The 16,202-nt window shown below is 38.4% G+C and overlaps 1 protein-coding gene across 17 annotated transcripts in view; it reads left to right on the top strand.

The window, feature by feature from the left end:
• Positions 1-16,202, top strand: part of LOC129762481 (protein lap4-like) — a 175,883-nt gene that overhangs the window by 107,978 nt on the left and 51,703 nt on the right. For 15 of the 17 annotated variants that reach the window (XM_055760773.1, XM_055760774.1, XM_055760771.1 and 12 more), the window contains 5 exons: positions 7,226-7,422; positions 7,509-8,114; positions 8,177-8,360; positions 15,188-15,306; positions 15,373-15,855. In XM_055760773.1, coding sequence (XP_055616748.1) covers positions 7,226-7,422; positions 7,509-8,114; positions 8,177-8,360; positions 15,188-15,306; positions 15,373-15,855 — 1,589 coding nt within the window. The remainder of the gene's footprint in view (positions 1-7,225; positions 7,423-7,508; positions 8,115-8,176; positions 8,361-15,187; positions 15,307-15,372; positions 15,856-16,202) is intronic. The other 2 variants (XM_055760784.1, XM_055760783.1) reach the window with 1 other exon arrangement.

Raw genomic sequence — 16,202 nt, 5'->3', positions numbered from 1 at the left:
CTACGTCAAAGCGGACTTTCGTCAGCTGCCGGGCCTGTTGTTCTTCTCCGCAGAGGACAAATTCAGCGTTCCGGAGGAAATTCGCAATCAAACTATCTATCTAAGTTTGCCAAAAAGTACATGGTGTGGCAAGCGATCTGCTCTTGCGGAAAGCGGAGCGCCCCCTTCGTGATGACCGGCACGGTAAACAGGCAGGTTTACCTTTAGGACCCAGCAAACATTAAATCGCATAACAAGCGTATATATAACATCATATGCCCTAAAATTTGGTTGGCATATAATGCGCCTAACTGGCATATGCATGCAAAAGTGGAGGCCATATACATACATGGCAAATGCTTACCGAATTTGTTTGGATGAATATGCAACTTTGACCGGCTATAATAGCGACTTGTGCCATACTCATATATGATTTATTACAGACATAGAAAAAAAAACAAATGGCGCTAAATATTTTCGTGAAATGTTTATTATAGCCTCACGAATCGCCATTTTTATATATGAGTATTCATGTTTGTAGAAATTATAATTGTTTGATTGACTTGTGTTGGGAGTGGAATTGAATGTTTAAAATGGCACAGATTGATGTTTGGTGAAAACTGCTCCGATATGGGTTCGAACTCCGGTCGTCTGGATTATCATCCACCAGCTATCTCGCGCGGCTATCTGAAATTTAATTCAACAGCGGTTAAAACTTTCGAGTGCATCAGCATTTCATTGACATTTCAATATGATGTAATATGTCCTTTATTAGGATCTAATATGATTTACTGTTTCATGATTTTCTTCAGCATGCAACACGATTTACTACAGTACTGAATCGATTTAAATTATACGCTTATACGACACACAAACTGCATCAGTGTAATATACGCATATGATGCGGATTAAATATATTTTACGACAATGTACATCATAAAATTGATGTTTATTATACCGATATGCGACTTAATTTGATAATGGTATATAGAATCGAGTTTTTACATTTTATGCTATTTCAAATATACACGATACATACTTTGATTGATATCATATGCGATTATGATTTATTCGGATTTCTTGTAAGACTTGGCACGTGCAAAATTATACGATTTAATGTTTGCTGGGGAGTGCCTACTGAAGCGCTTACTACCACTATTGAAGCAGCACGAGGGCCCGACCATCTTCTGGCCGGATCTCGCTTCGTGCCACTATTCAAAGGACGTGTTGGAGTGGTACGAAGCCAACGGGGTCACCTTCGTGCCAAAGGAAATGAACCCGCCCAACGCACCGGAGCTTCGCCCAATAGAGAAATATTGGGCGATTATGAAGCAGGCCCTCCGGAAGAACCCAAAAGTTGTCAAATCGTAGGCGGACTTCAAGAGAAAATGGATTTCTGTTCAGAAAAAAACTACAACCTGACGTTGTACAGAACCTTATGGACGGGGTAAAGAGGAAGGTGCGAGCATACGGGCTTGGGGTCGAAGTATGAATAAAAAGAAAATGCCAAAAGTTGTTTAATAGTTTTTATTTTACTGTCTAAAATTTTCAAAAGGATCGGTCTACTGGGCGAATTTCTACAGCGTTTTTTCCGTGATGCAATTTGATGTGACACACCCTTTAGGAAAATTTTAATTGAGACTCTAGTTCAGGGGTTCTCAAACTGTTTTGGGCAAAAGACCCCTTTTCCAGAATTAAGTCATACCATAGGCAAATTTCTTTGAAAATCCTATCTAGTTTTTTTCTTACTGAATAATTATCAATTGAGGGGCTTAGAATGAAAGGGGTGTAAGTGATTTGATCAATTTCTCTATATCGACTCTCTCTTTTGGTCATAGCTTAGCCTCAAATACATTCCCAGCTGTATTTGACAATGTGGAAGATAGGTCAGAACCTCACCTATCAGATTCTATAGCAAACTTAAATTGAAACGTTTTTGCAATTGAGTTATTAACTAAAGAAAAAGTTGATGAAGAGAAATCGATCAAGTCACGTAAACCCATTGCATTCTACGCCCCTCAATTTGAAAGCATTGCGGTTGGTTAAATGAAAAAAAATGACATTATTTTCTCACGGAGGCGATCTGGCGCAGTGGTAACATTCGTACCTCTCACGCAAAAGGTCACGAGTTCAATTTACACTCCCGACATTTTTCCAAAAATGAAAGTAATGTAACAAATCAGCTAAAAGCGTTGAAAGACACTAAAATACAGAAAAAAAAATTCTCATGATATGTAACTGTGATATCCACGGAAATAAGAATACTCAAAGCGTTACTTATAATAATGTTTATTCTATTCTTGTATAACGTTGCGTCTACAATTCAACTCCTTTGACAACTGACTGAGGGGTCAGTCAACGGTTTTCTCTCTACGATTACATCATTACAGTAACAAAATAAATAGAGATAAAATTAAGTAAATATAAATTGTAGTAAATAATTATTAATACAAATTACTCATAAACATAAAAACATTGAAATCGCAAACTACCAAAATATCAAAATTGTCGAATTTTTTGCAAAAGTAATATCTTTTTCAAAGAAACCTACCTCATAAGCTTCAATTTGATATGTCGATCATCTAAATCGGTCCAGTAGTTCAGAAGTTATGAATTTTTGTAGTGGAAAAAAGGGGAAAAATTTGTTTTTTCGAACCATCGGTCAACTTTGAAAAACCATATCTCAAAAACTAAAAAAATTGCACCGCTAATATCTAGATATGTTATGTAAAAAATCCTCAGCTTTCAAGAAAAAATATTTTAAAAAACCGCGCCCTCTAGTCCAAAGTCATGAAAACAATAAAAAAACGACTAAAGGGTGTGTCACATCAAATTGCATCACGGAAAACACGCTGTAGAAATTCGCCCAGTAGACCGATCCTTTTGAAAATTTTAGACAGTAAAACAAAAACTATTAAACAACTTTTGGCATTTTCTTTTTATTCATACTTCGAGCCCAAGCTTGTATGCTCGCACCTTCCTCTTTACCCCGTCCATAAAGTTCTGTACAACGTCAGGTTGTAGTTTTTTTTTTTAACAGAAATCCATTTTCTCTTGAAGTCCGCCTCCGATTTGACAACTTTTGGGTTCTTCCGGAGGGCCTGCTTCATAATCGCCCAATATTTCTCTATTGGGCGAAGCTCCGGCGCGTTGGGCGGGTTCATTTCCTTTGGCACGAAGGTGACCCCGTTGGCTTCGTACCACTCCAACACGTCCTTTGAATAGTGGCACGAAGCGAGATCCGACCAGAAGATGATCGGGCCCTCGTGCTGCTTCAATAGTGGTAGTAAGCGCTTCTGTAGGCACTCCTTAAGGTAAACCTGTCCGTTTACCGTGCCGGTCATCACGAAGGGGGCGCTGCGCTTTCCGCAAGAGCAGATCGCTTGCCACACCATGTACTTTTTGGCAAACTTGGATAGTTTCTGCTTGCTAATCTCCTCCGGAACGCTGAATTTGTCCTCTGCGGAGAAGAACAACAGGCCCGGCAGCTGACGAAAGTCCGCTTTGACGTAGGTTTCGTCGTCCATTACCAGGCAATGCGGCTTCGTCAGCATTTCGGTGTACAGCTTCCGGACTCGCGTCTTCCCCACCATGTTTTGCCTTTCGTCGCGGTTAGGAGCCTTCTGAACCTTGTATGTACGCAGGCCCTCCTGCTGCTTGGTCCGCTGGACGAATGAACTTGACAAATTCAGCTTATTGGCGACATCCCGGACCGAACTTCTCGGATCACGTCTAAACTGCTTAACTACGCGCTTGTGATCTTTTTCACTGACGGAGCATCCATTTTTGCCGTTCTTCACCTTCCGGTCGATGATTTGGTTCTCGAAGCATCGTTTTAGTACTCTGCTGACCGTGGATTGGACGATTCCCAGCATCTTACCGATGTCCCGATGTGACAACTCCGGATTCTCGAAATGAGTGCACAGGATTAATTCACGACGCTCTTTTTCGTTCGACGACATTTTTCCAAATTTACGAAAAATTGACAGTGAAGCATGGCCAACGTGATCTATACACTATTATCTGATTATAAACGAAAGCTGAAGATATAATTCCTAAAAATTAAATTTCTACAGCGTTTTTTCCGTGATGCAATTTGATGTGACACACCCTTTACATCCAATAATTACGAAAATAAAATCCATTTTTTGCAAGTTCAATATTTTGAAATAAAAGGATAGCTGGCTTCAATTTGATATGTTGATCATTTGAATTGGTACAGTGGTTCCAAAGTTATGAATTTTTGAAAAATGTCATTTTTGGGAAAATCTGGGAAAAAAAAATGAGTGTGTTATATCTATGATATAACCGCATAGTTAACGTGGGACTCTCTTAGCTTAGCAATCATTGGTTTGTTTTGATAAAATTTTTGATTGCAACAATTTTCGAATTCAATGGAATTCAATATATTTGCGTTATGAGTAAAGATATTGAATAAATGCCATGTAATATATCAATTCATGCATTGTGATAGATTATGTTCTTCGTTACAAGTAAATTTAATGACAGTCCTTTTACGTTTGGTTTGGGAATTATCAAACGATCATTTCATTTTACATTTCCCTCTGGAGTCTGCATCTCTTAAGTGTACGTATTTCTCGAAACGCGAATATGCTTGATTTGATGAATTTCAGGCACTCAGTTTCGATTTTGACATGTACGTCGAACGCATATTGTTTAATCAATAGGCGTTATCGCAGCTAATGGTTATCAGCATATTGCCTAATCATCAAATGGTATGCGTAGAAATTCAATGAGCAGAAGATATGAAGGCATATCATTCAATGCAATCTTAAATAACCGAGCCAAAGCGTTGTTTTCGTACCCGCTTTTGTAATCCGTGTTAGGAAAACACTTTTCGGAGTGCAAAAAAAAAACATTCGGGTGCAGAAGTACCCCCGGCTTGCATTAATCAACAACTCCAACAGTTTCTACTTTTTATACTATAGAGGCTTTAAACTTGGAAGTTCATTCGTTACTAATGTCTGCACGATTATCCCAGGTTCCTAAGTTTAGAAGACCGTGTTAAGGAAACATATTATAGTCTGCACAAAGGCAAGCGAGTACAAAAGTACTCGCAGTTTGCATTTATTTGCAAAGCCGATTTCCCCAGACATCTTGGTTTTGAAGTCTGTGTTAGGCAAACACATTTCAGTCGGAACAAAAATGTCCCCGACTTGCATGTATTCGCATTGCCGATATCCCCAGACACCTTGGTTTAGAAGTTTGTATTAGGTAAACACATGTCAGTCGGAAAAAAATACCCCCGACCTGCATGAATATGCAATGCCAATTTCCCCACGCTCCATGGATTTTAAGTCTGTGTTAGGGAAACACATTTCAGTCGGAACAAAATACCCCCGACTTTCATTTATTTGCAATGCATATTTCTCTAACGCTGCTTGGTTTTGAAGTCTGTGTTAGGGAACACATTTCAGTGAGAACAAAAGTCCCCATACTTTCATGTGTTTACAATGCCGATTTCCCCAAGGCTGCTTGGTTATGATGGATGTGTTGGGGAAATCGTAGATTGAGCCAATCAAAACGAGTCAGTTAGGACGTTTAGATAACGCCTAACATTTTACATTAATTCAATTGTTTATCTACTGAAAAATAACATTTTACTTATCGCGATAGATGCGTAGAAATATTCCCTATCAATTGATGCAAACATCTTTCCGATCCAGTGAGAAATGTTCGAGTTATAAGCATTCGGAATCTTTCATTTTTTCCTGCATGTTTCGTGTTTTGGTTTTCATTTTACCCCCCATATACTCCGGTTAGACGTAGTCCCACGTCGAAACAATTTTTCGGACCACCCTTAAACGTGAATAAAGAACAAAACTATCACTTTTAATAGAAATCTGAAAACCACTTTATCGGTTTGGCATAGAATGGCATGCCTGAAGGACTCGTACGCTCAAACACATTAACTTGCACGAACCTGTTCACGTTTTTTTACTTGCCGAATTTTTCATCTTGTACTTTTTGTTCTTTTTTATTATCATCGCGTGCACACTCATTGTCTTGTTGAGTTTTTAAAATGTACAGCAATAATATTTTCTACTAAGATATTAGTCATTCTCAGGTTTGCCACATATACAAAATATTCTGTATTTTACAGTTTTTCTGCAAAGATACAGAATTTAAAGATATTTTTTTTTCAAATTCAAATTGCAATGTTCAAATAATTACAGTTATTTTCTCTGTCAACCTTCCTACTAATAAATTTTGTTTTTTTTTTCATCGTTGAGCCATGAAGATATGTACCTTGATTTATGAAAATGTTGAACCATTTGAAATGTCACCTCACTTCTCCATTCCTGCTAAGGATGTTTTTGGGACTCTTTTTGATAATTCCACATTCATCAGCGTGTGTTGAGTGAATATTCTCGCTTCACAATGCCAACAAAACAAAGTTCTGAAATCGATTGGCTTCCACAATGATAGACTCTATTTTGAAAACAATGTATCGGCTCAAGGAGGAGCGTCAAGGATGAAATTGACGGAAAATTTAGGAAAAGCAAAGTTCAACAAATGTATAAACATCACACAATTTATTATGAGAAAACTTTTTTTATGATTTATTTTGGTGTAACAAACCATAGATAAGAACCATAAATTTAAAATGTAAATATTTTTTTTTCCAACCCTGGTCATTCTTATAACAGGGTGGTTCACATAACACAACTTATGAAGCATCTTAAATATTCCAAATTAGAATTTGTGTTATTTTATAGGGATCGATATTCAGACCCCGTCGACCCCCAAAATCGATTTCCGTTTTTGTCGACCCCTGGGAAACCGAAATCGACCCCAGGGAGTCGATATCGACCACTTTGAGAAACCCTGCTCTAGGTGAATAGGCCAAGCTTATTTCATATATGTACCTACTATATCAAATATCATTTGAACAAATTTGGACGAAAAAACGCATAAATCTATCCCATTTGGCTTGATATGTGCGAGTGACCACTTTATCTCCAAGCAAAAATAATCTTCGATTTTTCACCTTTTTTTTTCAAATGATGAAAAGTGTACTATTTTGATAATTTTTATAATAAAAGCCTTGAACAACTTGAGCAACAATGAGCTGAACTATATTATTCTTCGAGAAACGGGAATTGAAGCGGTATGTGGATGCTGGAAATGGGCATATTACTTAGGGTGACCACTATGTCCCCACCTCCCCTAATCTGAATCCGATAATTAGGTGCTGACTCGCCGCTTTGTTTATTTCCTCCAGACGCCCTGGATGCGTTCACCGAGCTCAAGGAGGACCGGTTCGAGATCCACATCGAGCGCACATCCGCCGGCCTCGGACTCAGTATAGCAGGTGGCAAGGGTTCCACCCCGTTCAAGGGCGATGATGAAGGTATCTTCATTTCCCGCGTGACCGAGGGCGGTCCGGCCGATCTGGCAGGGCTACGAGTAGGTGACAAGGTATGTGACGCGCGTGTGTGTGTGTGTGTGTGTGTGTGTGTAACATGAAATGTATTATAATAGCCTCATCCGCTTCTTGTCGATAGGTACTTAAAGTAAACGGTATCTCCGTGGAGGAGGCCGACCATTACGATGCAGTGGAAGTGCTGAAGGCGTGCGGCTCAGTTCTCGTGCTCTACATCGCAAGGGAGGTAACCCGATTAATTGGGCATCCGGTGTTTGATGAGAGTGGTTCAGTAGCGCAAATCAGTGTCGTCGAGCAACAGCAGCATCATGAAGCGCTCCATCAGCAGCCCCAGCAGCAGCAGCAGCAAAAAGTGATTGCAGCTCCAAATTCCGTTGCAGTTGAGCAGCAGCAGCAACGGTCACTAATGGGTGGAGGCATTGCAGATGGAGGAGGCGGAGGCGAAAATCCGCATCCGTCGTTCAACGTTGTCGGGCTGCCGAATGGGAATGCGGGAACTCCGGCCCCGATTAGTTTGCTGAACGGAAATGAAATTACCCACAAGGTTATCCTGCACACGACACTCATCCGGGACCAGATCGGGCAGGGTTTGGGGTTCAGTATAGCCGGCGGCAAGGGACACGCCCCGTTCAAGGATGGCTCCGAGGGAATCTACATCTCGAAGATAACCGAGAATGGGGTTGCCCACAAGGACGGTAAGATTCTGGTGGGCGATCGTGTGCTGGCGGTGAGTTTACGATGCTTTTATTTTTGAACCTAAATAATCTGCATTTCTCGCATTCCTGACAGATTAATGGAGTTGACATCACCAACGCCCACCACGACAATGCGGTCCAGCTGTTGACCGATCATCAGCGCTTCGTGCGGCTGGTGGTCCAGCGTGAAGTGAAGGGATCAATGGATCTGCCAGCTAGTCCGCGGAGTCCAATGACAAAGGTTCTCAACCCCAGCGGGTACATGGCAAATAGACCAGGTTAGTTGCTTTCCCGGTTACAGTAAAATGGTCCGAAAAATAACCGAAATCTAAATTTAGAGCTTTGTAATATATTTTACGTTGCATCGATTTTACAACACGTATAAAATGTACCTGTTGTATTAGCTCCTTCGCGTACAATGTTATTTTCAAAAGACCAGACCAAATTTGCAAACGCTTCGATGGGTCACGCATCGAGTAATTCCCTACTCTGCTGAGCGTCTTAGCGCTTTATGATGTGCAAGCCCACCACGAGAGAGATTCGATGTTGTACGTTTTGCCACAAACATTTTAGAAAACAACAAAGAAACTCAAAAATCATCCGAGAAAACTTTAAGACCACCAAGACTGCAAAATGCAGGAGACTTACAACTCCTAACTCAGAGGTTCTCTCCTGAAAGTTCTACTACAAGAAACCCTTGTCCCTGTTCTTGAAAAAGCATCGCAGAACATAGTTAGATCTACAAAGAAGTATCCGTAAGGATATGACGTTCAAAGAGCATACGATAACCTCGAGTTTGTCGATCTTAGATGTTGAAATTATCAAACCATTTGCACAATCATAAGGCGGTGATACAAGAGATCGAGCCCATACCCATGATTTTGTTTTCCTCGCTTCTTTTAGATGGAGAATCTCTCTGAGGACACATCAAAAAGTGTTGCTAACTTTATGTTCTATATCGCATCACATTACTGTATGTGATCCCAGCAAACATGAAATCGTATAAAATGCCATAATTGGAGGCGATATACATACATCCAAGCCACATTTGGGTGATATCTGATACATGCAAAAGTGAAAGTGATATGCGAATATGTCATGTTATATGTGTATTAGCGAAAATGGTCATGTCAAATTTGAAAAACCGACATTTTGTTTATTGGCCCAAAAAAATTACCTGTGCAAATTTTCAGCTCAATCGGACAAGATTTAGGGGTGCCGCAAAGCGCTCAAATTTTTTTTTTCGAGATGACACCAGATCTCGACGTTTTATGCTTTTTTAAGCCATTTGGCAGCGAAAAAAAAAACCATTTTCCAAATTTCTTTTACTCCCCCTTGAAAGATTTTTGAGGAGCAAAACATCAAAACTGTAAGCGCTTTGAGGCACCCCTAAATCATGTCCGATTGAGCTGAAACTTTGCACAGGTCAATTTTTTTTGGACCAATAAACAATATGTACATGGTCGGTTTTTGAAATCCGATGATGAATTTTTTTCCATACATCCATTGCCACCCTAATGTGTATACAAAGTCGCATTGTATCGCTGAACGATACTTCTTACACTGATATGCGATTTGACCTGACAATGTTAATGTTACATATGTAATCTATATATATAAAAATGGATTTCTGTCTGTCTGTCTGATTCTTATGGACTCGGAAACTACTGTACTAATCGACATGAAAATTGGTATGTAGGGGTTTTTGGGGCCGGGGAAGGTTTTCATGATAGTTTTCAGACCTTTCTAAGGGGGGGCTGCCATACAAATGAAACACAAATTTCTACATTACTCGAGAATTTATCAAGCAAATAAAACGAAATTTGGCATGTGAAGGTTTTATGGTGCAATAAATGTTTCTATGGCAGTTAGACATTCCACCCCCCTCTCTAAGGGGGGTCTACCATACAAATGAAACATAAATTTCTGCATTACTAGAGAATTAATCAAACAAACGAAACCAAATTTGGCATGTGATGGTTTTAGGGTTCAATAAATGTTTTTACGGTGGTTAGATACTCCTCCCCCTCTCTTGGGGGGGGGGGTTGTTTTGCCATATAAATGAAACACAAATTTCTGCATTACTCGAGAATTAATCAAGCAAACGAAACCAAATTTGACATGTGGAGGCTAAGGATGCAATAAATGTGTCTATGGTGGTTCGACACTCCTCTCCCCTCTCTTAGGGTGGGCTGTCATATAAACGAAAAACAAATTTCTGCATAACCCGAAAACTAATCAAGCAAATGGAGCCAAATTTGGCATGTGATGATTTTAGGGGACACGAAATATTTCTGTGGTGAATAGACACTCCTCCCCCCTCTCTAAGGGAAGAAGAGGGGAGGGTCTGTCTGTATTCTATCATATTTTCTGTATGAAACATTTATTCCATGTAACGGAGAAACATGTTATTTGCAAGTGGTTGAAAAATCCTGAACGAGAATTATGTCTGAAAATAATCTGATATTATAATGATGTGTTTTGATAGAAGTACTAGGAATTTTATAGTAAAAGTTAAATTCAACGGGGTCGATTAGAAGATCAATCAATGAACGATTGCGAACGAAGCGATTGGACTCATAAACTTGCGCTTAGTAAGAAAACGTGAATGTTTAAAGGTATTGATAACAAAACACATATTTCGGACGGGACAAAGTTTGCCGGGTCAGCTAGTATGTTATATATGTTAAATAATATATAATATGTTATGTTATAATATAATATATCTGTTAAATAATATATAAAATGAATATAATGTACTATATAATGCCGCACATAACGATATTAGAATGATGCTTATACCCACCCATCGGTCCATCAGTGATATAGAAAATCGCGTTTTGGCATTTTATACGATTTCAGACGCACATGATGCATCCTTTGATTGATATTTAATACGATTGTAATTTGATACAAATTTAAATGCGATCTAGCATGTGAAAAAGTTATACGATTTGACCTTCACTGGGATCTTGGGTAAAGCTGTTTCAAATTGATTAGGGTATATAGAAAAAAATAACAGTATAAAACAACACAACGTGAAAAAAATACTCTAAATTAGACCTCAAAACACGGACCATATTGGTCATGTGGAACTACGAAAATAATTCATCCAATTCGCTTGTTCACATCTAATATTATTTTTTGGAGAGCGACGATGAAATTTTAGAATTAGTTTTGGCCGGCCTGAAGAGGGCCAATTTTTTGCGTGAGTTTTTATCCGAAGACAAAGTCAACCGTAAACATTCCACTTTCCAGTATTTTTTTTGCATCGTTGTTAACAAAAGAACAGAACAAAAATCACTGCTCTGAGTTGTGAACGAGATAGATGGTTTTGCAGCAGCAAAGGCGCTATTAACAGATCAACAGATCAATTCTTACTCAAAAACTGAATTTTATATTAAAAACTTTTATATCTCTAAACCCTCCTTCAAAGAAACACTTAGTAATATGTGCTCAAAACTGGACTTTTTGTGACGAAACTTATATTAGATATTTAAATTTGTGCCCCCAATATGTTCTCTAACGAAACTGTCAAAGCTTAAGGTAGTGAATTTCAATTTTTTCTGAGTTTTTCTAACACTTTTAGAATTTTCCCGATTTTTCTTGTTTTGATGCTTGGGATTTCTTAAACTTTTTTCTGATTTCGTTCCATTTTTTCAGATTTCTTATGAGTTCGTCTGAAACTTTCTGAATTTCATGTAGGGGAACCGCGGGTAATACGGACAGTGGAGGTAATATGGAAAGGTGGTTGATTTGTATAGTTACATTTTGAATTTCAGATTTCTGTTCATGAGAACACCTTCTACATGTTGTTCTATAATATTTAAGCCACCCTATGGCAATGAATACTGATCAAAAGTGGAAAAATGAAACAAAAACCGAATTATTGTACTGGTGGGGTAAAACGGACAGTTGGCAGTAAGAGTGAGATGGATTAATTCGATTTTTTCATCATTTAACGGACATTCGTGATGAGTTCCGACTTTGGTTGAATAAGATTATTCCTCTCGCGATCGATAAACCTTTACGCTTCATATATTACAAACCTGTCCATATTACCCCCACTATGTGTTCATATTACCCGTATCGAAAGAAAAAGTTGTACTTTTCGGTCTGTTTTAATTTCAGTAAAAAACATTGAAAAACACATTTTTTTGTCAAATATTTGGCCAATTAGGTAGAAAAACAGTATATTGAATTGCAAGGAACTGCATCAAAGTTTTGGGAAACATGAATTTCCAAAGATATTATTGAAGTTCTTCTTAACATGCCCGTTTTACCCCCACCGCCCCTACCTTCTCTTTTTTTTGACGTGGGACTACGTCTAACCGAAATATATGGAGGGTAAAATGAAAACCTAAACACAGAACATGCAGGAAAAAATGAAAGATTTCGAATGCTTATAGCTCGAACATTTCGTACTGGATAGGAGAGATGTTTGCATCACTTGATAGGGAATATTTCTACGCATCTATCGCAACTAACAAAATGTTGTTTTTCATTAGATAAACAATTGAATAACTGTAAAATATTAGGCGTTATCTAAACGCCTTAACTGCATCGTTTTGATTGGCCCGATTTACGGTTTCCCTAACACAGCCATCAAAACCAAGCAGCCTTGGGGAAATCGGCATTGCAAATACATGAAAGTAGGGGGACTTTTGTTCTCATCGAAAAATGTTCCCTAACACAGACTTTAAAACCAAGCAGCGAAATCGGCATTGCAAACACACGAAAGAGCCTAGAGGCGAGTGAACTGAAAAGTTTAAACCCTCTTAAAGCCAAAAAGAAGAAAAAGAACACACGAAAGTAGGGGGAGCTTTTGTTCCCACCGAAATGTGTTCCCTAATGGAGATTTCTAAACCAAGGTGCCTGGAGAAATCGGTATTTCAAATTCATGCAAGTCGGGGGTATTTTTGTTCCGACTGGAATGTGTTTCCCTAACACAGACTTCAAATCCATGAAGCGTGGGGAAATCGGCATTGCGAATTCATACAAATCGGGGGTATTTTTGTTCCGATTGAAATGTGTTTCCCTAACACAGACTTCAAAACCGAGGTTTCTGGGGAAATCGGCTCTGCAAATAAATGCAAACTGCGAGTACTTTTGTCCTCGCTTGCCTTTGTGTAGAGTGGAATATGTCCTAACCTAACATGATCTTCTAAACTTAGGAACCTGGGAAAATCGTGCAGCCACTAGAAGCGAATGAACTTCCCAGTTTCAAGCAAATTCGAGATTCGAGAAGTATGTACACTTTTGGGATGTAAACTTCAGAGGGAAATGTAAAATAAAATAATCGTTTGATAATTTTTTTTGTTGTCTTTATTGGAAAGATTTTCAGCCTTAGGCTGGTTCATCAAACGTTTGATAATTCTTCCGTACATATATTTTGTTCTAGTCATCATACCAAACGTAAAAGGTCCGTCATTAAATTTACTTGTAACGAAGAACAATCACAATAAATGAATTGACTTTACACGGCATTTGTTCATTTTTTCACTCACAGAGCAAATATATTGAACTCAATTGAATTTGGAAACTGTTTCATTCAATCAAGAATTTAATCAATACAAACGAATGATTGCTAAGCTAAGGTAGTTCCACGTGAACCTTGCGGTTATATCATAGATATAACCCACTCATTTTTTTTCAGTCTTTTTTAAATTTTTGTGAATTTTCTTCTGAATTTATCTAAAATTTTCTGAGTTCGTTTGATGTTTTCTATATTTTTTGAATTCCATTTTTTATGCTTCTTCGTTTTGTTCTAATTTTTATCTGTTTTTTTTTATTTTTCACATTTTTGTTATTTTTTAGTATTTTCTGAATTTATCCTTATTCCTGATTTTTTCAACATTTTTCTGATTTTCTCCTGATTTTAAAAAAAAATTCTGAATTATTTCTGTTGGTGTTGTGCCAACGGATTACAGGGAAACTTCGATATAACGTACCCTCGTTATAACGTACCCTCGATATAACGTCACTCGATATAACGTACATTTTACCTCGATATAACGTACACATTTCCAAAGTGTGATGGAAAATTTTTTTTAATTTTTTTTTTTTCTGATAGAACAATGAATTGTCTGTATTGTGATTCTAAAACGAGTTTTGTACCTTCAATCAATTCCGAAATGCAGCTGATTTTGTGATTCCGGATTCTAAATGAACAGTACGAAGGGAAACATCATGAGAAAGGCTGGCTTCGTCTTCTGATTGAAGTTATTAATTAACTTTACTAAAACAGCAACACAATAATGTATTATAGACTACGTTTGTGACTACTTTATTATGCTTCGATATAACGTACAATTCGATACAACGTACAATTTTGAAAGTGAAATGTACGTTATATCGAAGTTTACCTGTAATTGTCACAAAAAAAACACATATAATGAGCTCTACTAATCTTAGGTTTTTATTCGCTTGGTAAACTTCACGTGGGATATGTATCACTCATGGAATCTAAAACTCGAATAGGGTGGAAATATACAGCTTCGCAATCTATGCGCTCGTGCTTGAATTGCGCAGTACTTGTGCCTACCAATCAGCATCGCGCCTAAAGTTGTGTTGGTCGTCTCTCGTTCCTTTCGTTATTCCTTTTCTGCCTTACGCGAGCTTGTCGGATGTTGCATGTTATAACATGTTTTCATGTGTTATCCTGTTCATATATATTGGAGGGAAGATTGCGAGGAGTGCATTATTTCGCCTTATTGCAAAATCCGTTCGCTCGCGCGAGAAATTTCGGCGGGTTCTGATATGTTCTGAATTTGTCTGAATTTTCTGATTTTGTTTGAACATCTTTGAACTTTGAACTAAATGTTTTCCTAATTTTTCAGATTTTTTCTGTCTTTTTCTGAATTTTCTTGCTTCTTTTTTATTTCCTCCAATTGATTTTTTTTGTCTGATTTTTTTCAGTTTTTTTAAGTTATTCAGAATGTTTTAAATTTTTCTAATTTTTTCTAAATTCACAATTGTGCACAATTGGATTAACAATGCCTACTATGATGTGACTGCAGAACACATGGGAAATCGTTTTTATTTCAAATTTCCCTATTTCCCTTCAACATTTTCTAATTTATTTTTTTTCTGTGTCATTTACCAGCCTACTCGGGTTACCGGCGTTCCATTGAAGATCCAGCCGAACTGATCCAGTCAGGAGAAACAATCATTCAACAAACCAAGTCGGGACCGGAGATGGTGCATACCACAACAGTTCACAAGGTAAATGAGGATCTCTCGCACAATATTCTAAGCACATTTACAACCTCACCTATACTTGTTGTCCAGCAATCATTACAACAATCACAACAGCAACAGCACTATCAACTACAACAACAACAACAACAACAACAACTGCAAAGCTCATTCGCACAATCACCAACATCATCATCATCATCATCATCACAGTTTTCACCACAACAACAATCACAGCAACAGCAACAGCACCATACAATGGCGACCGAATTGCAACAGTCGCAGCAACCGCAACAACAGGCGCCACTACCAGCCCCACGAAAAGTATTATCCCAAACGTCTGTAAATAACGGCAACCAAATTAGCAATGGTAGTAGTTCTAACAACATCATCAGCAGCAACAGCAACAACACAAACGGTAGTAGTAGCACTCCCCACCAGCAATCATCACCCTCATCCACATCATCGGCGACGACGACGACGTCGACTTCGACAACCGAAGCGGACACAATAATCAATGGTACAAGCAATAATAGTAGTATCGTAGCGAAGGAAAGTAGCGGCGAAGATTCGCAGGTGAGTGAGATTTGCGTGCGCGGTTTTGTGTAGTTCTGCCTGCCTTCCCCGTCTGTATAAACCGAATGCTAGAATGCAGTGTTTTCGACTCTGAATGTGTGTTACATGTGTTTTTTTTTTCTGCACGTCGCAATGTTGATTTTATAGCCCCTCCCCAACTACCCAACTACATGTTTGCTAACATTTTCTCGCGATGCTCGACGCGCCCAGTAGAAGTACATCTCTTGGTCTAGACGTTTTCTGTAGTAATTCGACAGGAAGATTCTTGGGTTCGTGATGATAAAGTTTAAGACCTGAAAAGAAAACGTCTAGTAGCTAACATTTGTACTAATATTTATCGTTAATGC

This window comes from Toxorhynchites rutilus, chromosome 1 (genome assembly GCF_029784135.1).
Source record: "Toxorhynchites rutilus septentrionalis strain SRP chromosome 1, ASM2978413v1, whole genome shotgun sequence".
In the NCBI taxonomy this organism is placed as follows: Eukaryota; Metazoa; Arthropoda; class Insecta; order Diptera; family Culicidae; genus Toxorhynchites; species Toxorhynchites rutilus.
The sequence above is the reverse complement of the archived record's forward strand: the minus strand, read 5'-3'. Positions and strand labels throughout refer to the sequence as shown.